Genomic DNA, 24,011 nt, shown 5'->3' on the forward strand with positions numbered 1-24,011 from the left:
CGTTACTCTGGCTCTCACTTGCTCAGGCCCTTGGCTACGTGCAGATCCTTTCAGAAGAGGACCTCCCATGACCACAGAAGGCTGCTCAATGCTCTCTGCTCAGCAAGGTGACAGGAGATCATCCTACACTTCCTTCTCAGAGGTCTCGTGGGCCAGCACAGTGGCAGCCCCAGCCATGGGCTCCTCTGGAGCCTCTCTCTGGCTGCCCCATAAGATAAATCCCTGGGAAAGCTGTGGTTTGAGCATCTGTCCCAAGCCATCCCAGCAGTTGTGAGCTCTGAACTCACTGCTTGATGCTGACAGGTCTCCCCATAAGCCAGCACGGCCACATGAGAGGAAAAACACTGACAGTTCTCCGAGATTTACAAGGAGCTCTTCATTTTCACAGCAAGGATTCCGGGAAGCTGATGAAACTGGAAGCCATCCAGCTCAGAAAGGCCAAATCTACCTCATTTCCTTAATACTTGCATTTTCCATCCAATATTTTTAGCAGTTCCATGAAGCAGTAACGGCACAGAGGTTTTCTGAGGCTGCGTTTCTAAGGTCCAGCCGAGGTTCTGCCTCTCACTGGCAAAGCCTCCCTGGAAAACAGGCTTCATCCTGACTCAGAAAAGGCTGTCTTTGTCCTCACCCTCAGCTATGGCACCCTGGCTTAATGGCCTTGTTTAGTCTAGACCCAGAAGAAATGACAAAATGAGCTGCTTCAGTGTCACTCACTGGGAGAGGTGTTCTTTGCACATCTGCTGCTCGAGTTTGACGTTTGTAAAAAACCCAAAATTACAATTGCAGATGATCTGGTCCTTTTCCCAAGCATCTGTCAAATGCAATTTCCCTGCACCAGGGACTTTTGCCAGGAAATGTGTGTGATACACGTACCTGCCATCTCACTCCTGATGTAGAAACTGTATTTGAAAGGATGAAGTTTGGGCAGTTTTTTCCTTATTTTGGTTTCATCACCCTGTTTTGGTAAGGGCTGTACATGTAGTAAGGATCCAGAAGTGTAAGAGTGGCAGACACTGGCTTCCTGCCTCCCCTCAAGGTTATCCCAGGTTTGCTGATCTCAAAGGTCCAGTTTAAAGCTCATTAAAGCCTGGTGCTCCCATGTCAATGCAAATCACTCAGTGGTGCCAGCCACAAAGGTAAGTGTGGCTAACATGGAACTCCAGCCAAATGGTTTTCAAAAAATACACAATGAAAAACAAAATCCCCAACCTGAAATTAGCTAAATGAGTGATTTTCCCTTTTCTGAAGGGAAAATTTTCCCTTTAGACACTCCTTGGAAACACTTTTGGGTGAGCAAATGTGCATTCAAGTTCCCTTGCAAGCAGGGATGAGATTTTAATTTTTCTCCACCTCTTCTGCTGAAGTCATTTTACTTCACAAAAATACTGCAATCTCCATCATGATGCAGAAAAATGCATTTCTATTGCCTGCTCTGGCAACCAAAGTAATACACATTTCCAACTCCTGCTCCAAAAGCATTGTAATTTTTTTTTTAATGAAACAACTTCAACAGAGGAGAATGAAAGATGTACAACCTGCAGAATAGCACAGTTGGTAAGACAGTTAAGGAAAAGGCAGTAGTTTTCAAGTTGGAGGCTTTGCTCCAAATACAGTGGACAACAGATTTAAACCCATACTTTGATTAAATAAAGAGGAGAACAGATGGAGGTCTCAGTTTTATGTAAAGCCCTAAATACCCCTGTGAAGCTGATAATGTTTCCCATTTTCCTTTGCATTCATAAGGAACATCCAAACTGAAATACTTCCTTTTACCTGAAACCAATGCTGTCTTAACTTGCAAAAAAAAATATACATAATTGCTTTTAAAAAGCCTTAGCATTTATTTTGGATCCATAACATTATTTTCTTACTTCATCTTGGAGACTCATTTAGGAAACTCAAAGAGAAGAATTATTTTCATGAATCTATTCCCACAAGCTTTGGACTAGGGATCTCCACATTTTGTCCCCAAGATTTTATACCACTTTGGGAATTAAGGCAGTTTCCTAAAGTCTTGGGTTGTAGAGAACTTGCTTATAAATTCCCTCACAGAAAATGGATCACATCATCCACATTTTTACAATAACAACCAAACATTATTTATTTCTATGATCAAGTAAGCTTTTATAAGCAGAACCTCACACTCTCACAGCCCCAAGGAAGAGATAAGCATGTCCTAGGCAGTGGCAGAGCTGAGTGGCAGCAGTAAATACAGGCTGAACTGACACCTGCAACATATTCTACCAGAGCTAAGACATAAAACCCAGGCTGAGCTGCTGGTATTTGCTTAGGCACATCATTAGGGCAGGAGAAAACACTGAAATCACAAATGAAACACCAGGTTACTGGCCTTTGATAAAGGGAGCCATTAAGCTGAGATCAGAAAAGGATCAAGCTGCACCAAGCTGCAGAAAAAGAGTTGAAATCCTGAATTTTTCTGCCAAATAAAAAGAGGTAGGATACTGTTGTTACCCAGCATATAAACAGTGTGTAGGTATTTACACACACCACTGGGCATGGCAGGCTGAGATGGAAAGTGTTGCTTTACACACCTGCAGCTTCCCAGCACAATTCCCAAAATCCCATGGGATTCAGTCTCCATCCTCCCCAGCACTGCACAAAATAATGTCAAAATACACAGGGACTCAAAACATAACTTCAACTCTTTGTTTCCTTGAAAAACATTCCTTTGGGTAAAGAAAACATTTATTTTGGTTTCCAAACAACCTCTGAGGTGAAACCCACCCAGACCACTGCCAGCCACACAGACAGCCTGGCTACAGCAAACTGCAACCTGCAGTGCAGTGCCACAGGACAGAAATGAGGGGAAGATCTCTCCAGATATTTGTAATTCCTGATTACCAGAAAGTAGGAATGAAACATAGCAAGTGCCCCTCTTCACTGGCCTAACAGCCAAAAGTTGTTTTCAAAATCTGACCAGACTTCAGTGTTTAGGGACTGTAAATACAGCCACCATGGCTCCAGGCTGACCTTCTCATTTCTCACAACAAAGCAATAGCAGAAATGTGATATAATCATTCAAGGATCCAACTCAGACTCGAGATAAATGGTAGAAGTAAGTGAAACTCCACTGAAATCCACACCCATTGCTGGGCCACCGAGCAGTAGACAGGTGCCTGTCCTGGCTGGCCACGGGAGCCAGAGGAAAGCTCCATCCTACAGCCACCTCAGCATGTGAGCAGGGCTCCAGCCAGGAGCCCAGCACCATTCCTGGGGCTTTTACAGCCCCATCCCACCACAGCACATCCTGCAGACTCCTCAGACAGCTGGGAGGGGAATGTGGCAGAGTACAAGAACCTCCTGCCTTGTCTGTGCTTCAGCCAACCCATCCTGCTGGCACTCAGACCTTTGGGAACGCTCTGCAGCCATGTGTTGGGATAAAGGTGTGATGGATTAGGGATACCCAGCCTCCAAAGCAGGCTCCACCTCTCTTGCAACACAAGATGTTACAGCCTGATGCAATATGGACTCAGGTCCAGGGTCAGACACAGCACTGGAACACGCTGGAAGCTCTCACCACAGCACACGGCCAAGGAGTGCCCGAGGGCAAGGTCAGGAGTGGAGTTAGCCCCAGACAGATCCTCACACCTGCATCTGTGCTCTTCAGGATGTCCAAAGGCACTTGGTATCAGCCTTGCACACTCATGGGGTAAGTCTGATTCTTGCTCTGTTGCTGTTCAGACTAAGCAGACTGGCAAGCACTGCATCCAGAAGTGCTCAGTCAATAAATTATTATTTTAAAGTCAAGCAGCCCTTCAAGCACAAGCACGAGTTCCTACAGGCATTCTGCCTGCATTAGGGCAGCACCATGGGCTTTTTGGCAGAGATGGGCTGGCACCCAGCACTGCTGGCTGTCCATCTGCCTGCAGGGGCTCCCTGGGAGCAGCTCCCAGCCCACATCAGAGCCCTGGCCCTCTCCTGCCCATCCCCAGGCTGCTGCTCTGGAGACAAAGCAGTGCCCAAGGCTCTGCCTTCTCTTCCAGCACAGGAGATGGCATCACCCAGCATCCAAGACCTCTCTGGTGATTTGAAGCACCAGCACTCCCACCTCCCCTGCCTCTGGGCACTTCAGAAGGGCACCTGTGGAAGATTAACACAATTACTCACAGGATTTCATTGCTCCTGATTCATCCTCCAGTTAAAACAAGAGTGGTAGGCTCAAGTATAAAGGCAGAGCCTAAAAACCCTGGGCACACCAGCAGAGATGATCACAGAGCTTCCCCCAGGCTGGTGGTACAGACTCAGTAGGACCTCACTGAGTCCTGTGGGGTCAGGCACACCCACAAACTTCCCTTTACTACACCCTCAGCAGCTCTGAGAGGGCTGATGACAGTGTCCAAAGGCAGCTTTACAAGGGCAAAAAGACATGGGGGACATGTGAAATGGGGCAGCCACGAGCCAGAGCCATTACTGGTGAAACACAGACGTGCTGGAGGTTGCCACACTGGAGTAATCCCAAAGATGGCACAGCCCCTATAATTTATTTATACATCCAAATTGGTGTGCGTGCATTTTTTAATAGATACTTATATATAATCTATGTATTATTTGCTGCACTTTTATGTGGGACTCTGCTCAGCTACACTTGAAGTGTTTCACTGAATCCCAGAGCATTTGTCCTCCCATTTACTGCAGGAAGGGGAGAGGTGGATGGAAAAAAGCTTCATGTCCAGTTTTTGGTATGGATGCCACGCTCTCCCTCTGGATGAGCTGCCAGCCTAGTCCTCTGATGGACTCCTCAGTCCCACTGGGCAGCAACACGGGAATTTGCTGGCCCTGAAACATTACTTGCTGAGTTGCTCCCAACAAAGCTCTCATTTTATTGTTGCCAGAAAAAGAGGAAAAAAGGAAAAAAAAAATAAAAAAACCCCCAGCAACCACAATGTTTCTTTTTGTGCGTCCCATTGCCTGAAGTCTTCAGAGGAGGCACACAACAGACTCAAGACCCAAATGCAGGAACAACAATCAGGGGACTGGTGGAGCTAGGAGAGGTTAAAAAGCACAAGCCTGTTGTGTCACTTTGACAAAAATAGATCAATGTTGATTCAAAGCCTGATATGGAAATTAAAATGAAATCAGGTTTGTGCCCGCAGCAGAGCATGGCCCCAACACTACAAGATGGAGTGAGAGTTATCCAGGATTAGTCATCCCCAGCTGCCCACAGCCCACCACAGGGCTGCTGACGGCTCCAAGCTGTCCTGGGAGCATCAGGGTTGGCCTGTGCTGCTTCCCCAGCACACAGGACAGGTCCCACTGTGTGCCACTAACCCTGCCCTGGGGGAATGAGCCACCAGCCCAACCCAAAGGGACTCTCCTGCTCATCCCACAGCTGCCCTGGAACCCACCCTCCTCACTCCAGTCTTAGGGGGAATATTTCACTCCTAGAAATACCAAAGAAAATAAAAACGAAGGTGTCCCTATCCATCAGTGTGCAGACTGCCTGTGGCACTGGCTTGGGCAGCAAACCAGCCTGTGCTGGTACTGGGAATGCCAGCAGGGCTCTGTGGGAAGGATACTCCTGCCTGAAACCTGTAAATCTGGTCAGGCAGACTTCTCCACATTCATCTGATACAGGTAAGGCTCACTGTGCTCTGAGCCTGACTCTAAATCCAGGGGAATCAGTGAAAAAAAACCCAACTCCTGTCAAGTTTACTCAATTCTGAAATAGGCCCTTCCCTGAGGAAAAAAAAAAATTACTTAACCTTATTAAGGCTCTGAATTACAGATCCAGATTTATAAAGCTAAGGCTACAGGTGCTAATCTCCTTTCTATAAGGGAATAAACAAAGCTGAAGGCAGAAGTACTGTATTTTTAGACAGGATTTTTAAAAGCACCTTCCTTTGGCCTGTAGATTTCCACTGCCAAACTTACTATTAACTTTTGAGGAAGCATCCGTGCTGGGCCAGCATGGCTGGGTTTGAGAATGTCACCATCTGCACTGAATTTTTATGCAGAGAGCAAAAGAACAGTCTCCCTGCTAGTGACACATTGTGGGCACAGAGCACACAGCCACCCCACTGCTGCACAGGAGGGGGCTCTGCCTGGTTCCCCTTGGAATAAATGAATGAATGAATTTCCTAGGAAATGCTGTTTCTTAAGAAAATAAACTGATACCATCACTGATATAATTGGCTCTTTATTTCCTAAGACTCCAGGGAACCTTTAGGCAAACACAGGGCTTCTGATCTCTCTGCTTTTGACCACAGCAATCACTTAAATATAAAATGGAAGAAGTTTTTCTAGGAGCCTAGAAGATGGGTCATTATCCCAAGATTTAGTTTCTCATTTCATGTGAATTACTGTTGCTATTCACTCATTACAGGTGATTCACCCAGAGCTGTGTGAAGCCCAAGGATCCTGGACAAGCAGGGCAGAGCCAGGAGCAATTCCTGGCTGGGCATGCTCAGCTCTCTGCAGCCCCACTCTGACTCCTCCAGGCTGCCTGCATGCAGGAACCAGGGACAGTGACCTTAGTGCCAGGCCAGCAGGGACACACCTGATCTCATGTGTCACCCCAAATGCCACACAGCATCAAACAGACCCCAGACTGCCCACCAACAACGCTGGCTGCTGTTATCCCCGTGGCACATCAAGCACTTAACTCTCGAGTCTCACTGGTCTGGGCTCCCTGTTCAGCTGGCACAGGGGCACTGATGCTTTCCCAAGCCTCTAAATTTGCCTCACCAGCTGACAAGGCTACCAAAGTTCCCAAATTAGGCGCCTTAGGTGGCTTCCTGTTAGTAAAGCAGCAGTAACCCAGAGCAGGAGTCAAGTGATGCTCACCTGACGCAGCTGCCAGGTACAAGGAGCTGCTCCTGTTATGTATCAAACAAATTCATCACCAAATCAAATAAGCACTGTCTCCAGTGACCCCATCAAGGAAAAAAACAGAAATGGGACATGAGTGAGGAAAGTCTGTCTTTACACTGCTCAGCCCCTGAATTTTTAGCACATTCACACATCAAGTCCCTTTGGCCTCTGACACGTGTGACCATGGAGAAGGATGCCCAGGGTGCTGTGTGTCTAGCTGGAAATGTGCCTCCTGACATATTCAGATTTTACTATTTCAGCTGTGGAAGATCTGAAGCCAGCAGGTCCCTCTCCTCACACAGGTTCCAATTATAGGTCTTGCTCATAAATCCCTTTGGTCAGGAAGAAGACACCACAAATCCTCACCAAAATTTGTTTCTACTCTAGGGAGACAAGAAACATCAGGCAAAAACCTGTGTGCCTCTTGCTGAAACACCACATCAGATCAAAACTCAGAATTGCAGATTTTCTACCCAGACCTCCCATGTTTACAACACAGGCCAGAACTGCACAACAATACATATTTTCTATCACAATACAAAAAAATATTTAGTCAACTTGAAGGCAAGGTGATTCTCAAAAAATTCCTTGTCTGTCCTCACTAAAGCTACACTCAGGTGGCATCTGAAGTGCACTGGTTTTTAGCTCATGTCCTCATCAAAGTTTAGCACTCTCCACCTACAAGGCCACATTTTTATTTTGTGGCAGGAAAGTACTTCTTAATGTTATTGACAATTCCAGTGGGTTGAGCCATCAAGTACTTCAAACTCCTCCAGAGTCAAGTACTGCTGCTCTCACACTGGACTGCTGCTCTCAGATACTCTCCCATGAATAAATAATTGATGGAGGACTAATGGAAAACCATGGAGGCTCAGGGAAAGCAGAATGACTGTACTGTCCTGAGAAAAAGGAATAAAAAGGGCATTATTTCAATCCCAACATGCTGAAATGCATCACCCACAACTGACACATTAAAGCTAATGAACCCCCGGAACTTTTCTAGATGGGTTTGCAGACATGGAGCAACAGATGGCCCATGTTCCCTCTGCACTTTGGGGACATCATTTGTAAGTTTACCTGTCCTCCATCTCTATTCTCAAATAGACTCCACAATGCTTTACTTCAAAAATGGTTTGCAAACTTCTCCATGGCTTTGCATGAGGAATGATTCCACAGTTCCTGAGATGATCCCATGGCTGTGAGAGCACAGTTCACTGTTTGGGGGTGGTGCTGTGGGTGCTGCACTGTGCTTTGTCCTGGCTGTTAACAGGAAAGCAACCACACCATGCCAGAGCAGCTGCCTTTGGAATCAGCTTTTGAACACTGGGTTACTTCACCTCCCACCTCCCATTGTCCCTGTGGTGACTTGGGAAGCACCACAGTGATACAAATGCAAACCCACCCTGCTTCCTCTCCAGCCAACCCCTAATTTGGCACTGCAGGTTTGGAATCTGAGTTTCTTTGCACATATTAGCATCCCCACAGCCATCCCACCCACCTGGAACTCAACCCTTGGGCATTTGGTTTGCTGCCTGCTGGCACTCCTGGCACCACCAGCAACCATCATTTGGAATGACTCAAACCAGACAACATCCAACAAGATGATAATGTTTATCAACAGCCTCTCCTCCCTCCCCAGCAACCAGGGCATCTCTGCCCAGGCATGGAGCTGACACCAGGGGTGATGCTGGGATGCAGCAGGCTGTGTCCCAGAGCAGAGATCAGGCACAAACACTTCTTCTGCACATCCCCAGATGAGCCTGCCTGGCAGAATTCTTTGGCAAGTGTTTCCCCACCCTGGCTTTCCACGTGGAGCAGGAGCACTGCACAGCCCTGGTGCCCACACGACACCTTCATTCCAGAGGAGTCAGAGCTGGTGACACATGACTCAAACACGCTGTGAGCTGCTCTTAATCCCAGCAGCCAGCGAGCAGAGCTCCCCTCTGTCCTCAGCTGCCCTTTTCTGGGCAGCTGCAGCTTTTCCTGGCACCTGACTAGAAACCCTGTGGCTTTTACCTCGTGTGCATGAGGTAAAACGTGGATTTGGGCTCAGAGCCTTCCTGCATCCTGAAAGGGAAGTATTGGGGTTTAGCACTGTCCAGCTGCTAAGGTGGCACTGGGGCTGCTTTTCAGAACCTAGAGACAGCAAGATCCCTTTTGCTAGTGATTTAATCTCCTCCTCCAGCAGCACAGCCACAGCGCTCTCCAGCTGAACCTGTCCTGTCATACCCTGTCCCATCCGTGCTTTTCAGGGCAGTGAGGGTGCTGCAGCCAGGGAGGGAGAACCCAGTGCTTCCCACACCCTACAAAAACCTCAAAGGCAAGAGCAAGGCCCTGTGTGTGGCACAGCTGCAGGCTCTGCCCCAGGACAGCACTTCACCTTACTCATGTTACAAGCACTTACAGGAATGGAGTAATTTCCCGGGTGCCTCTGGCCAAGCTCCCCCCACAGCTCTGTGTGATGCTACACAGGGAATCATAGAGGAGAATCACAGAATGGCTGTGGTTAGAAGGAACCCTAAAGATTATCTCATCCCAACCCAGTTGCCATGGGCAGGGACACCTCCTGAAGCAGGTTGCTCCAAGTCCTCTCCAGCTTGGCCTTGAACACTTCCAGGGATGGGGCATCCACAGCTGCTCTGGGCAGCCTCAGTGACTTCAGCCTCTCTTCCCTATCACACACCCCAAATTTTGCCTGACCCTGCTCATATCACACTCCACTGCTCACAGCACTGTCCCCTAGCACGGGCTGAGCCATTCCCAGCTCCAAGCTGGGCCATTCATTCCTAGCTCCAAGCTGAGCCATTCCCAGGACCAAACTGAGCCATTCCTAGGACCAAACTGAGCCATTCATTCCCAGGACCAAGCTGAGCCATTCCCAGGTCCAAGCTGAGCCATTCATTCCCAGGTCCAAGCTGAGCCATTCATTCCCAGGACCAAGCTGAGCCATTCATTCCCAGGACCAAACTGAGCCATTCATTCCCAGGTCCAAGCTGAGCCATTCCCAGGACCAAACTGAGCCATTCCTAGGACCAAACTGAGCCATTCCTAGGACCAAACTGAGCCATTCATTCCCAGGACCAAGCTGAGCCATTCCCAGGTCCAAGCTGAGCCATTCATTCCCAGGTCCAAGCTGAGCCATTCATTCCCAGGACCAAGCTGAGCCATTCCCAGGTCCAAGCTGAGCCATTCATTCCCAGGTCCAAGCTGAGCCATTCATTCCCAGGTCCAAGCTGAGCCATTCATTCCCAGGTCCAAGCTGAGCCATTCCCAGGACCAAACTGAGCCATTCCCAGGACCAAACTGAGCCATTCATTCCCAGAACCAAGCTGAGCCATTCCCAGGACGAAACTGAGCCATTCATTCCCAGAACCAAGCTGAGCCATTCTCAGGACCAAGCTGAGGCATCCCCAGGATCAAACTGAGCCATTCCCAGGACCAAGCTGAGCCATCCCCAGGATCAAACTGAGCCATTCCAAGCTCCAAGTACCACTCAAAGAGTGAGACTGGGAAGTCTCACCCACCTCCACACGAATCCTCCATGGCTCTGCTGCTGGTATAAACCACAAGTTACTTCATGACTTTCTGGCAGCCACAACTGGCATCATCAGCCAGTGAGTGGGAAGGGCTGTACACCCAGGAGAGCAAAGCCACAGAGAATTAAACCCTGCAGTGGGCTGGCAGAAAAGCCATGGTTCTGAGAGCTCTCAGAGTAGCCAGAGAGCCAGAGGCTGTGACTCACTGGGAGAGGCTGCACAAAAATAGGGCTTTCAGCAAGGCCCACAGGGATTTCTGCAGGGAGATTCTTCCCCTAGAGACAGGCAAGGGGCTCACCTCACCTTTCCCATCAGGGAGCAGATCCAATGACTGCTCTGCCAGAAGAGGAATTCACTATTGTCCGGCTGCTTGTTTCCAGCCTGGCTAAAAATGGGATCACAGGAGACTAATTGCTTCACTGGAGGAAAAAAAAAGAACTAGTCTGGAGTGATGGAATTATTTTGCAGACTGTTGTTGTTTGGGTTTGTTTCCATCCTGGCTTAACGAGCATTAATGACTTCAGAAGGGGGGAGGAAAGCCATTAGGGAGAACACGATCCACACAGATACCTCTGGCCCAGCACACACCTCTGTCCCAGCCAACCTCTACAGCTCTAAAGGCATCCCTCCCTCCTCCAGCCCTTCAGAATGCAGGAAGGTGGCTGGGAGCAAAGGGAAATGTTAATTTTTTCCCTTTTAATTGGCCTGACTGGAAGTGCCAGCCTCCCTGCAGCTCAAATATTTAAGCATGTTAGCTATGCTCAGCAGCATCTCCAGAAAAACTGCTGTCCCTCCTCAGTGGCAGGGAAACAAAGGGAAAACATCCCAGAAGAGTGGATGCTCCTGGCAGAAATCAGCAAACCCTAGAGCCTGTGAAATAAAGTTTGTTTGTTTTGTTTGAGGAAGCCACACTGAATCTTCTGAGATTCATTCTGGTGTCAGCAGAGACAGAAAGAAACCCAAAGCCAAGACAGGTAATTAATGTTGAAATTCCTCCTTACATAACTGGGACAGACACTCACTTGGCCAGGGCTGTGCAGGGCTGTGCCAGCAGAGCCCAGAGAGAGCCTGGGAGCCAGCAGTGCCTGTGCTACACCCAGAGGCTCCAGCCACCCCTGCATGCTGTGGGCTTCAGGGAAATAGGGATTGTCTGGCCATGATGTGCCTATTTCTATAACCCAGCTCTGCTAAGGACAGAGCTGTCTTTTAACTGCATCCCCCAGGGAACAGAACAGCCTGAACTGCTCCAAACCACAGCAAGGTCCCAAGGAAGACACAGGCAGAGCAAAGACTTGGAAATATCAGGAGCTTCCCTGGAGAAGAGGTGGAGATTTTCAGCATGAGCCTGGTTGTAAGAAAATGAAGAGAAATTAGGGAAGGCTCTCAGGCAATCAAACAGTGACTTCAATTGCCCTGTTCTAGACATGACAGAACATGAGATACCCAATACTCCATGCCACATTTAATGAGAGAATGTGAAATACCCAATACTCCATTCCACATTTAACTCATGCACAGCAACAGCCAGGCCCCCTGAGACATCATCCTCTCTCTTCCATGTGTCCCCATTCCAATGGCAGCTTACTGGCAATATTTGGCATTTGCTGCCTTGCTTCCTGGCCAGCAGGGATCCAGAGATGCCACAGGCTGATGCTGGGAAGAAGCATCCAACAGCTCTGGCAGGAACTTTTCTGCCTGTTCTGTGGCTTAGGAAAACTGTCAGTCCTGAAGGACCCCAAGGCAGCTCTGAGTGGAGATGATGAGGGGCAGTAAAGAGGGCAGGCTGCAAGACAGTGTCCAATTGATTTTATCACCCCAAATAGCTGTCCTTCCCCTGGGGCTATTACCAGTTTGAGTGAGCAGAGCAATTTCACAAGATCAAAAGAGTGTAGGGGAATCTGTGACATGGAGACTTTCCACGCATGAATCCAACTTCAGCCCACTCAAGCCACAGATGACCTGTGGCTTTTGGGGTTTGAAGGCTGGCTTCTCTTTGCTCTGGCTCATTTCCAAAACCTCATGAGTTCCAAGAAGCAGCACAGTTCAGCATTGCCTTTTCTGACAGCAGACAGGGAACTATGTTACAAGTGGCTCAGTCACTGATAAATGATATTTATTTAACAGATATGGTGCCACAAAGGCTTATTTGGACATTTTCTCTTTGTGTAAGGATAGGAGGGAAAAAAACAATAATTCAGGCTGGAGTTACACCAGTCCTATCTCAAATCTACCACGGGTCAGGACCCATCCATGGGTCAAAATTAACTCTGCAGTGCAAGGCATAAGCTGACTGCCTGAATCTCCCTGGCTTGCTGCATCCCAAGCAGCACAAAGGACACCAAGAATTCCTGTGGGGGTTGTCCCTGATCCCACAGAGACCCCAGCAGGAGCAGGACTGACAGACCCAGGCCTGGCTCCAGGCTCTGTGCTGCTCAAGGGTGGAGTGGCTGGGCAGTGCTGCCCCCTGACCTTCCCAGAGGATGGACTGTCTCTCTGGGAGCTTGGCCAGCTGGCAGCAGTCACAGCTTCTCCTTGGCTTTCTCATTTATCAAGGCTGCACAGAGCAGCAAGAAGCAGGAGTCAGCTGTCAAGGTTTTTGCTCCCTCTGTGCTCAACAGGGTCTGAAGGTAGAAATTCTGGCTGTAAAGCTGCTGTTTGGGCATCAAGTTTCAAGCTACTGCTCAAAATGTATGAGAAATTATATGAGTAATACTGGAATGGGGAACTGCAGCTAGGAAGAATGGTTATAAAGTAATGGGGAAAAAAACCAAAACAGAGAAGGTGCAGGAAATGTCAAAGGTTACAAAGCTGATAAGATTGTGTCAAAATCCCCAAAACACAGATAAGCACACAATTCCTCAACCTATGGCTAAGAGACACTGACAAACAGAAATACAAAGCACACTAATTCAGCTTTTAGGCACGAGTCAACAAGGACATGGGACCCTGCTACATTTTCATGCTCAGGTAAATGTCAAAAGGAACGTAACAAGATCCAGAGAAGGGAGGAGAAAACCCAAAGCCTGCTTGCTAAATGTCACACACCAGCTCAGACTCTCAGCACAAGTGCACAGAGTCTGGACAGGGAGGCACAGGGCAGCCTCAGCACCACAGCCCACGCTGGCTGCCTGGAATGTCCTTGGAGAGTCTGAAGGGAGCATTTCCTGCTGCCCCTGCTGCCACACAGGTCTGCACATGGCATAATGTCCCTTGCACAGCTAACCCTGCTTTTCCAATTCACCCTCTCCTCCATCCCCCTTTTCCTTTTTCAGCGCAACAGCCAAAGATGGCACGACCCACTCTGGCCAGGAACCACGACAAAAATGCTTCAGATCAGAAATGCTTCAGATACAGATACACACATCCTATTGGACAGACTTAGCTGTGGCAGAATGCCTGGATCAGGGATTTAGCTTGTAAATAACCTCACCTACTTGGAAGTAATTTTCTTGATTCATGAGCACTCCTCTACCACGCTGCTGAGAGATTTGTGCAAGCAGCTCTGGATGTTAATAATAAATCGTGCTTGTGAAACTTTAATTGATTCAGAAGGAATCAGCTCAGAGCATGGAGGATCTCTGTGGTTCTGAATATATCACATTTGTACACAGTTGAGACTTGAAGGCTTGCTCCCCTTTCCATTGTTGTCAGCTGGAATACTGCCACAGCTTCTTCAATGGAATAATAACCAGGTAATACAATTCCAAGATTAAATTGTGCCCTCAGGCACAGCCTCATAAAAGGGGAGGTTCTCCAACCTATTAACAGCAAAGGTGCCATGACTCAGAGGCCAAATGATGAGCAATGCTTTCCCGCTGCTCCATGAGAATAGGCCCATAAACAGCAGCCTGGCCTGCACCAGCAGCTGAGGACAAGCCCCAGCAGCAGTTCAGCTGGCACACAAAGCTGTGCCCACCACCCTGCCCAGGGAACCACTGACAGGAGAGGGAATTCTCTCCCAGACATTCTGAATTGTAAAACACTTATTACTGCAGCACTACCCTGTCATAGTTGACATTTTCCATTGTGTTGTTATTTTTAGTTTATATCTGTATCACTACAGGCAGCTCTGAAATAGAATCCATAGACAAGGTGTGACAGTGATGCACCACTGATATTAAAAGTTGCTGGATGGCTTTACAAAATTCCTCTGCTTGCACAGAGTAACCCACCTGCTCTCTGGCACAAAGAACAGGATCTAAACATTGGAATTATTGACCAAGGAAACATCAGGTGCCAATTTTGCTGCAGCTAAAAGAGTAAGTCAGATTCTCCCTGGCTAACTGCAGCTATTGCTGCAGGCCAAATATTTCAACACAGAGTCTCTCATTGTGTCTCTCACAAATACAATTTCACTCACTGCAACATGTTGTGATGCAAGAAATCTTCCATTTCAGCAAGTCAGAGGAGCAGATGCAACAGCATTTTGTCAGCATAATCCTTCTTTCGAGAAGTTGTACAAAACATTTATTAAGGTTGACAGAGAGACCTTTTCCCCAGCTATATATATCAGCCTCCCTAATGCCAACTCAGGGCTCATGTTCTCAGAGAGTGACACTGAAAGCTTCCTCCTTCTGAGATGGGTACAAAGATCAATAAAATTACTGGATTAATGCTGGGCAATTCTGGAGAGCTCAGAGCAAATGTTTTCAAAATTTGTGAAATCAAACACCTGAATGCCCTTGGAATCAGGGAACATGTTAAAAGTCAGATGAGCAGTTCTGGCTAAAAACATAATAGTAATATTTAGGGGCAGTTTTAAAAAATAAATTTTAAGTAACATAAAATATATTTAAGTTTTATGTTTTCTCCTTCTGGTGACCTTTATGCCTTTAAAATAGAAAGAAGAGCACAGGAAAGACAGAAAACCAGTATTTTTGTAAAAAGTTTTTTTGTTTCAGAAGTTATAATCTAAATATTCCCTAGTGCTCTAGGACTTAAAGATTGAGCCTAATTCTGGTTTCCAAGTCTCCATTCTTTGCAAACTTGTCTGTAATTGTTACACATAGCTATTTCTTAATTGCATCTGCATGCTCTTTTATTGTGAAATGCCTCCATGAGGATTTATTAGTCACAAAAGGAATGCCAGAACACAACTCACATCTAATCACCTATCCCCTCCACAGATTAGGGGATTTTTTTTTATTTTTATATTTTTATTGCATCAGCTCCAGAATTCTCAAACAACACCAAGCTCTCATTGCAAGCATTCCCTAAATGAGTCTCTGCCTGTAAGAGTTCACATGTTTTAATATGTAAATGTAGCAGCTACACCAAAAAAAAGTGAAAGTATGAGAGACTGGCATTCAGCAAAGGTTCTCCAGCCTTGGGGCAGGTGGATGAACTACACAAACTCTTGAGGCCCCTTTGAGCTGGGATTTTTTAAATTATTTATACAAACTCATTATATGCAGGGTTTGCAGGTTTTAAAATCAGCCCCTTTAAATAACCATAAAGCAAAAGTAGACACTAGCAGAGCCAACAGCTTCTGTGGGCTATTCAGTAGTCCTTAGTCATGTGGAAAGTTCCACCAAAGTTCACAGACGATATACAGTGGAGTCAATGGGGCACAGAGATCTGATCTGTGCATCTCCAAACAGGACTGCTCTTGCTAAGCACAACTGTAAATCAGGCCTGAGCTGGCCTGCACTCTGACTGATTGAACATGACACAGAAACGTGAGAGGCTGGGCTTTTTTTTTTTCCTCTCTGCACTTTCCATTTGATCAAGTGCAGAGAAACAATCCTCTAAGCACTGCATGCCAGAGGCTGTAAGAGAGCCCATCTCACAGGCATGCAGCACCCACAGCAGAGGGGAACTGTGCAAGATGCTCTGTCTAGAAGCACAAATCAGTCTGCACGAGCTGTTGACTGTCAGATAAGATAGCCACAGACATCACTACACTCCTGACCCTCAGACACATCCCCTTATGTTTCCTAAAGCTGAATGAAGTGTTTCCAGAGACTCCAGCAGGAAAATTCCTCTTCTACACTAAGCAGTTGTTGTAGGTATGGGATTGCTGGTGGGGTATTCTGTGCCAGTTTGCAGCTTTTAGCTGATTTGCTTCACTCATTCACCAGATAATCAGCTTACATTTCATCCCTTCTGCTGCTCTCAGAAATCAGCACATCCTTCATTTTGCTCTGCTTACATTTATATCCACTCTGGTCTTTGGGGCCCCAATCTCACACTGCACTGAGCCTCAGAGCTCCCCCAAATGGAGTTCTGGAAGTGACAGAGGGCAGATCCCACAGCTGAGGTTATGGAGACTCACACCCATTCTGGCACTGGTTGAGCTGTTCCCACCCTTTCCTCAGATGCAAACAACTCTGCCCACACAGACAAATCCACGGGGAAAGGAGGCATAAAATACATCAAATCAGCAACAGTTACCTAGAGAGGCATCAACTGCAGCACATTCAAGCAAAAACTTTCACTGAGCAATAAAACAGTTTGGGTTGGAAGGCACCTCACAGATCACCTCATTCCAACCTCCACTGCCATGGGAAGGAACACCTTCCCTGTCCAACCTGCCCTGGAACACTTGCAAGGATGAGGCACCCACAGCTTCTCTGGGCAGCCTGTGCCAGGGCCTCACACCCTCACAGTAAAGAATTGCTTTTTTGTATCTAACCTCAATCTACCCTTCTTCAGCTTAAGGCCATTCCCCCTTGTTTTATCACTGCATACCCTTGCAAAAAGTCTCTCTCCACCTTCTTGCAGACCCCTCTTAGATATTGGAAGGCTGTTATCAGGTCTCCAGGCAGCAGCCTGGAGGTCTTTCTTATAAGGTCTTTCAGAAAAGCTTAAAAACACCTGATTGAACCAAAGGCTTATCTTTATTTACCAAGAAAACAAAGCTCTGCACAGCACCTAAGCAAACCAGCAGTAATCCCTGGACAGCCCCCCAGCCAGGCAGTTTGCCTTGCAGAGACAGCACTGCTGCTATCAGCCACAGATCCAGTTCCACTGCTCATTTACCTCCCTGGAGAAAGCCCCTTGACTTCAGGGGAAACAAGATCTGGCTCCAGATGTGAAAAAAGGCATCAGAATAAACAAAATCAACAGCTGAAAAACACCCACCAAACAAAACACCAACAACCAAAAACAAAGCAAAGAGTGAACATGAGGAATCCCATGTCTACACTGTCTTGACCCATGGAAAAAGCAAACAGCACACTAATAAAAGTTGCTCTGTTAACAGTGGCTGTATGTAATTAGGAAAGGCATTCAGCTTCTGTTTTCAGCATGTAATTTTTAATTGATTTTGCTGAAAGAAACCTTAGTGTTGTTTCAGTTAACAGCAGTCTTTCCAGCAAAACTGGTCTCCATAAAAGGCTTATGTAAAGCTTCCTTCAAGTGTCACAGGCTCATTGTTTGAACTGGCAGGGAATTAACCTGTTGCAAAAAGCCCATTCCCTATAAAAGCCAACAGTCATGAGACACCCAGCTGCAGAAACCTGATGGGTCTCCTCCACCAAGGAAAGGTGATGAATTCAGAGGCCTGGCAGTATCCAGCAATCTTCCCAGATCCCACAGGAGAAAGTTTTTCCCTGTCATAAGAAGTCCCCACACACAGTAAGGAGATGCTCTCAGGTGACACACAGAGGAGCAAACACTGCCTGTTAGTATGCTTATCTTATTTTCCCCAAGAGCTGGAGTTCAGCCCCAAGGCCAGTCCAAGCTCTCATCTGGATAATTGCATAATTATCTTTTGCCTTCCAAAAGGACAATGCATCCTATTAAAGACCTTTGAGTCACAGGACAGCAGAGCACAGGGATTCTTTGCACACCCTCCCACACCCTGAGGTGTGATAGGGCACCAGCAGACCCCCAACCTCTCCAGAGGGGCCAGCAGCTTTAGAAACACCAATAGAGACACAAAGGCAGTGAAATGAGCTGACCAGAGGAGCCCTCAGGATAAAAACAAGGTTCTTCAGCCGGCCAATAACGAGTTCTTCTCAGCAGTGTTTTATCTCCTGTGGCTCCTGGCCAGGTGCATGACCTCCATGCTACACCACCTGTGGCCTTAAGGATGGATCTGCCCCTGTGCTGTGCCAAGCACTGAGCTGGGACATGGAGGTGTCCAGCTTTACACCCCAGCCTGGCAAAACCACCACTAAAGTACAGCTGGCATTGTGTCCTGCATGCTGTATCACCTCTGCAGGCAGTGGAGGTGTGTTCTGAAAAGAGACCCTCTCAGCCCAGGATGACTCTCTCATCCTGCTAGTGAGACATATTTGCAGAGAGAGAGAGAGAAAGGTTTGTCACAGAAATTCAGGCTGTGCCACTAGGCTGGGCTGGTTGCTTTGTGTGGCCTTTAGAAAGGTGTCACTGTATTTTACTGTAAACCTCAAAGCCCCCTCCTCCAAAAAAATCCAACCCCACCACAATCAAATTTAAGGAAACACTTGCACCTGCCCTCAATACTCAAGTAGGTGACCTTGGCATGTGGATCCACCCCTCCCAAATCTGTCCCTCAGCCCATGCCAAGGTTTGAATTTGAGGGCAGCAGGGCAGGCCAGCCATTTTTACAGTAGTGCTACTCATGAGGAAACGTCCTGCTTTTAAAATAAACCCTTGCAGTCATCCACTATCTCTGTGCTTTTTAGCAGACTGTGAGTGGACCAGCTCCCTTGTACTGAGTAAGCCACTGTGCAACCTAATTCTGCTCAGATATGCTGCTTTGTTTTGTTTCTGGCAAGCACAGAAGCCAAAATATGCTTCCCCTACCCTGGGAACTGCTGAACTGGAAAGTGAAAGTCAGCAAGAGCTGCCTCAAGAAAAATAGCACATCCAGCCATTAGAAAAAATGACAAACCAACCCACCTATCTGCAACAGAGCCCAGCACTGTAATTTCCTTTAGAAATAATCCTAGAGAAAGCAGCAGTGCACAAATATTGCCCTGTGAGCAAAGATTTTATTTACAATAAGCATGATTATTACCTAACATTTTCCTGGCAGCATCCGGCATGAGCTGATCCCAAACACGTCCTTGCCCTACTCCTCTGTGGTTAGGGGTGCACAATACACTGTGATGTGACATGTGAAAAGATTGTTTTCATGTCTGGATGCACTCCCCTGTATGATGGGCTAAGGAACCCCACTGTACTTGCTGATTTTCTTTTTTTTTTCAGGAAGTAACTATAAATAGGTGCTGCTAAGTTGCAAGCTAAATCTCAGCTCAGGGCAAGACAGAGACCTTTCCTTGATAAGGGCAGAAAGCCATCTCTCCTTTGTAGTGCTGCAAATGAAGAGAGGAAAATAAAAGTTTTTGTAACAGAAAGATTTCTTTTAAAGAGCTCCAAATACATACAATGTATGTTTATGGGACTCCTATTCTGGCCACAGCTTAGTAACAAAAAGGGAGTTTCTTCAAAATGAGAAGCAAACTCACTGAAAATTTCAGTTGAATCACAAAAATCTATCTCATGAGAGAACCAATCCAGCTGTAAGCCCAGTTTTAAAATTAAAAATCACATATAGCCAAAATGCATCATCTGCCTCAAAACTCCATTCTCAGGGACTTACAGCAGCAAATGCAAAAATATTGCTCTACAGTTATTTCAAATTGCTTGTGTGTGGCCGAAAAAGGAATCAATGAACACCTGATTTTAGCAGCCACCAGCACCATCCTGCCAGGCCACAAGGACAAGTTTCAGCTGCTTCTTGATGAACTTTCAGTGATGTCTCTCAAACCTCTCTAGCATTTCAAAGAAGAGAAAACCCAGCTTTTGGCAGCACTTGTGGCAAATGCAACTTGACTTAGCAGGAGAACACTCACTGCACTGGTAAATGCATATTCGTTCCTGAACTGCTCAGTCTTGAAGGGGGCAAAGAAAAAATCAGGATTATTAAGTTAAGCCCAGAAGAAAAACAAATGACACAGAATATTCTAGGTCAGCAACCCTCTTCCTCCACTGACCCTGGAAACCCAGAAACAAGACACCTTGAAGAGCTTGTGGTAAAACCCTTTCTGGTCAGGCTATTTCTGGTATCTGTGCCCCCTGCTCCCTAAGCAAGCACTCACATTCTGATCATTAAATCTGATCCAAACTCTCTTACACAAGTGCAGTGACTCCATTCTGAACATCCCCTTCTACCCTGCACATCCAGAGCCTGGTGTTTGTGACCCGACAGAAGCAACCTCAGCTCAGCACAGCCCCAGCCAGCAGCTTTCTCCTCTTACATCTTCCAGAACCCCAACTAATTACAAGAACCCAAGTCACCCACCCCCCTGCAGACCTGCCCCATGAAGCTGAAGCTACCTGACTCCACAGCTTAACCAGTTTCTCAACAAGATCAAAGCCTGTGCAGTTGTTCGAGGAGCTTTCCAATTATTCCTCCAGTTTCTATCATGAATTACAGCAGCACTTGAAGAGTGCCAAAACCCAGAGGGATCAGTTACTCCTGCCCTGTGACAGGCAGCAGGCTGGGGCAGACAGGACAAGGCATTACATTATGCACGGACCCAATTTTGCTGCTGAATGACTGACAATAACTACTGGATGTCACAATTTTAAGGAAAATGTCATTTGGGTAATTATCTGGCAGGGTCTCTCCTCAGTGGCTGGCATTATTCACAAGGGAAGAATTAGACTGAAATCCAGCTGTAGAGTAAGGAGATTTGCTATTCTATACAGACAATCACTGTGCTTTAGGAGCTTGATACATAGGGTATATATCACTACTCATCCTCAGGCTCTCAGGACATGGAGAATATTAAAATGACACTCCTTCTCTATTTCACTGTACCAATTATGTCACATGAGTTCATACTTAAAAATATTTCATATTCTCTGTCCTCACCTGACCATCTGTTTCTTACTGCAGCTCAAGCTAGGAAGAGACAGAGAAGCTGCTTTTACTTGGCTGATCCTATCATGTGTCCATCATATAGGAAAGTGCCCCTTGACAGCCCCCAGCCCTTTGGTCACTTTAGCCCTCAGCTATTCTGGATTTTTGAGTTGAAACCTGAGTTTACCTGTCATGGGAGGATGTCCTACTGACTGGGTTAAACTGTGTCCCAAATCAGAGGACATTTGGCCCAACCCACAGAAATGGCATTAACAGAGTTGGATTGGGATTGGAACTGGTCCCATCTTGCACCCAGCTCTGGATCCCAGCAGTACAACTGGAACCACGCAGCAGAAAAAGAGAGCCTTGACATTATTCTTTGCAGTGCTGGCATGCCACAAGTGGGACTGAGCAGGGCTACAGCAGGCCATGCTCAAAAATACATGCTTTGCTGCTGGATTCCAGATAAGAGCATTCCAAAGAAAACAACAGTCTGTTCCTCCTCCCCAGCGCTCTGGGCACAAGGATTCCAGAGGTGTTGTGTGAAGTATGGCAGAAAGAAACCTTTCTGTACAACCAGACTGTCTCAGTGCTGACAACTCCCTGCTCCAGCTCTCCTACTCCATCCCAGAAGAGGCCTTGCTCTGCCTCTGGGGCATGAGGGAGGATATTGGTCAAATGGTGCTGCTGGCCTTCACAGCAACCTTGGCTCTGATCCATGCTGGCTGCCCTATGCCCTTATGCTTCAACTGACAGGGGAGCACTTCAGCAGCACAGAAAGGAAAAAATATAACCAAACTGCCCCCCTGAGCACAGAAAAATGACAAATAACAAAGGAGAGCTATGTATGGGAAACAGCTTCCTGAGAAGAGCCTTGAGACCTCGGGTGGAGGCTGACGCATGGAGGCAACAATGCTCCAATCCTGCTGCAAACACAAAGATGCCAGACATGGGCAGGAAGGAAAAACTCCTGCTGTAGGAGCATGGCAGGAATGAAAACACTTTTAGTGGCTGAGATGAGTGGCACTGAATAATAGGTATGAGAAACAGATAGGGTTTAAAGACAGCAGGTACTGCAGGGAAGCACAGGCTTTGATGTGACCAGCACGTTATTAGCCTTGAAATAACATGGCACACTGTGGCCAAAGCAGCAGATCCCTACATCCAGAAGGATCCCTGCAGAAAATCTGGGAAGGTTTCATTTAATGCCTGCCCATAAATTTCCCTCCCCCCTGGAAAGTGGTGCACCTTGGCCAACGTGCAGATGGAATGTGGAGGTACAGTGACCCCGGCTGACAACTTGTTCCTGGTGGGCAGCAAGTGACATTTCTTTATTCAAGCAGAAAACTCCAACTCTCATCTCAGCCATGGGGTTCAGACAAAGGGAAGCCATGAATGCAGAGCTCACCTGTAAATGATGCCTCTGCTATGGAGAAACATGAGGGCTGAAATAATTTCTGCAGCGTAGAACCGAGCCCGATCCTCGTCGAAGCGCCGCGACTTCTGGATGTGGAACATCAAATCCCCACCATTGACAAACTCCATCACGAAGAACAGGCGATCCTACACACAGGCAGACACAGCAAACATGAACAGCATTAATCACAGCCTCACTCAGGCTTGGAAAAGCCTTAGCAAAACTATTTTCTCCCAAAAAAACATTAAGTAAGCTATCAGAAAAACAGAGCAATCCTGATGAGGGGGAGAGAATGTTGAGGAGGACTCCACTGATATCAGAAGGCTAATTAATTATTTTATTATACTATATTATTCTGTATTATATTACACTATATTAAATTACATCTAAACTGATTCTGCACAAAGCACCCAACTTAATTTAACTGCACAGAATCTCAAGATTGTCAGCTGACAGTCCCAAGACACACACACACACACACACACTTGGCCCTGACAGGTCAAGGAAGCAAAACACCATCACTTTGGGTAAAAAAAAAAAAAAGAAATTGCATACTACTTTGGCACAACACAGAAACAGCCAATGAGATAAGAATTGCTTTGATAATTCTTTTCTTTACTTCTCTCAGGTTCAAAGAATGTGAATCCCACAGTAAGCATGAGACAGTGAGTGAGGGAAAAGGCTGATTTTTTCAGGAAAAATCAAATCAATGCCAGGAAGATCTGTTGGTATCTCCTTGCCCTGCACTCCTCCCAGAAGTTTTGACCCCAGTGGTGAAATGAATTCCTGTTCACATGTGGATTGGGCATGTTAGTGCATGCTCATCAGTAATCAGCTCCATTGGGTTTTTCTGAATTATCCTTAGCCTCTGAGTGGCACAAGAGAAATCTGCAAAAAATCACTCCCTAGTAAACACCTCAGATCTTGGGGGAAAGCTACTCCATAACACAATGTGCATAACCAGACTGCAGCTTCACCACAACAGCACAACATTGTCTCGAGGATATCCCAACATTATTTCTGGAGAATGTGGGCAGTTTTCCAGGATGGGATTTCCTGCCATACACTTGCATGGCAGGAGCTTTTAGGGCCCTCAGGTTCCAGCTTTCCTCTGGCTAACCTGCAGACACCTCTGGGGAACAGAGGAACTGATAAGCACAAACCATAAATAAAAGTTTCTGCTGAGCAGAAAAGCAACCTGTTTGATGAAGTTCAGTTCATTAACCACAGCTGTTGGTCTCTGAGGTTTCTTTTTTGGCTTTGTTCTGGCTTTTGCAAAAGCCTACAGATAGGAAGGCACTTGCTTAAGCTGTGTGCTCCACAGTGAGTAGGGCTTTCACATGATTTCACTTGATTGTGAGAGGAAGGACACAGAGAGATTTGGCACAAAAATAAACCCTGGAATTGTTGCTGTCCAGTTCAAAAA

General features: G+C 46.8%; 1 protein-coding gene across 1 annotated transcript in view; it reads right to left on the minus strand.

Annotated features, from left to right (window-relative positions):
* Positions 1-24,011, minus strand: part of PRKCH (protein kinase C eta) — a 114,293-nt gene that overhangs the window by 22,054 nt on the left and 68,228 nt on the right. Inside the window, exon 10 of the mRNA XM_058806332.1 lies at positions 22,577-22,731. Coding sequence (XP_058662315.1) covers positions 22,577-22,731 — 155 coding nt within the window. The remainder of the gene's footprint in view (positions 1-22,576; positions 22,732-24,011) is intronic.

This window comes from Ammospiza caudacuta, chromosome 6, assembly GCF_027887145.1.
Source record: "Ammospiza caudacuta isolate bAmmCau1 chromosome 6, bAmmCau1.pri, whole genome shotgun sequence".
NCBI classification, from domain to species: domain Eukaryota; kingdom Metazoa; phylum Chordata; class Aves; order Passeriformes; family Passerellidae; genus Ammospiza; species Ammospiza caudacuta.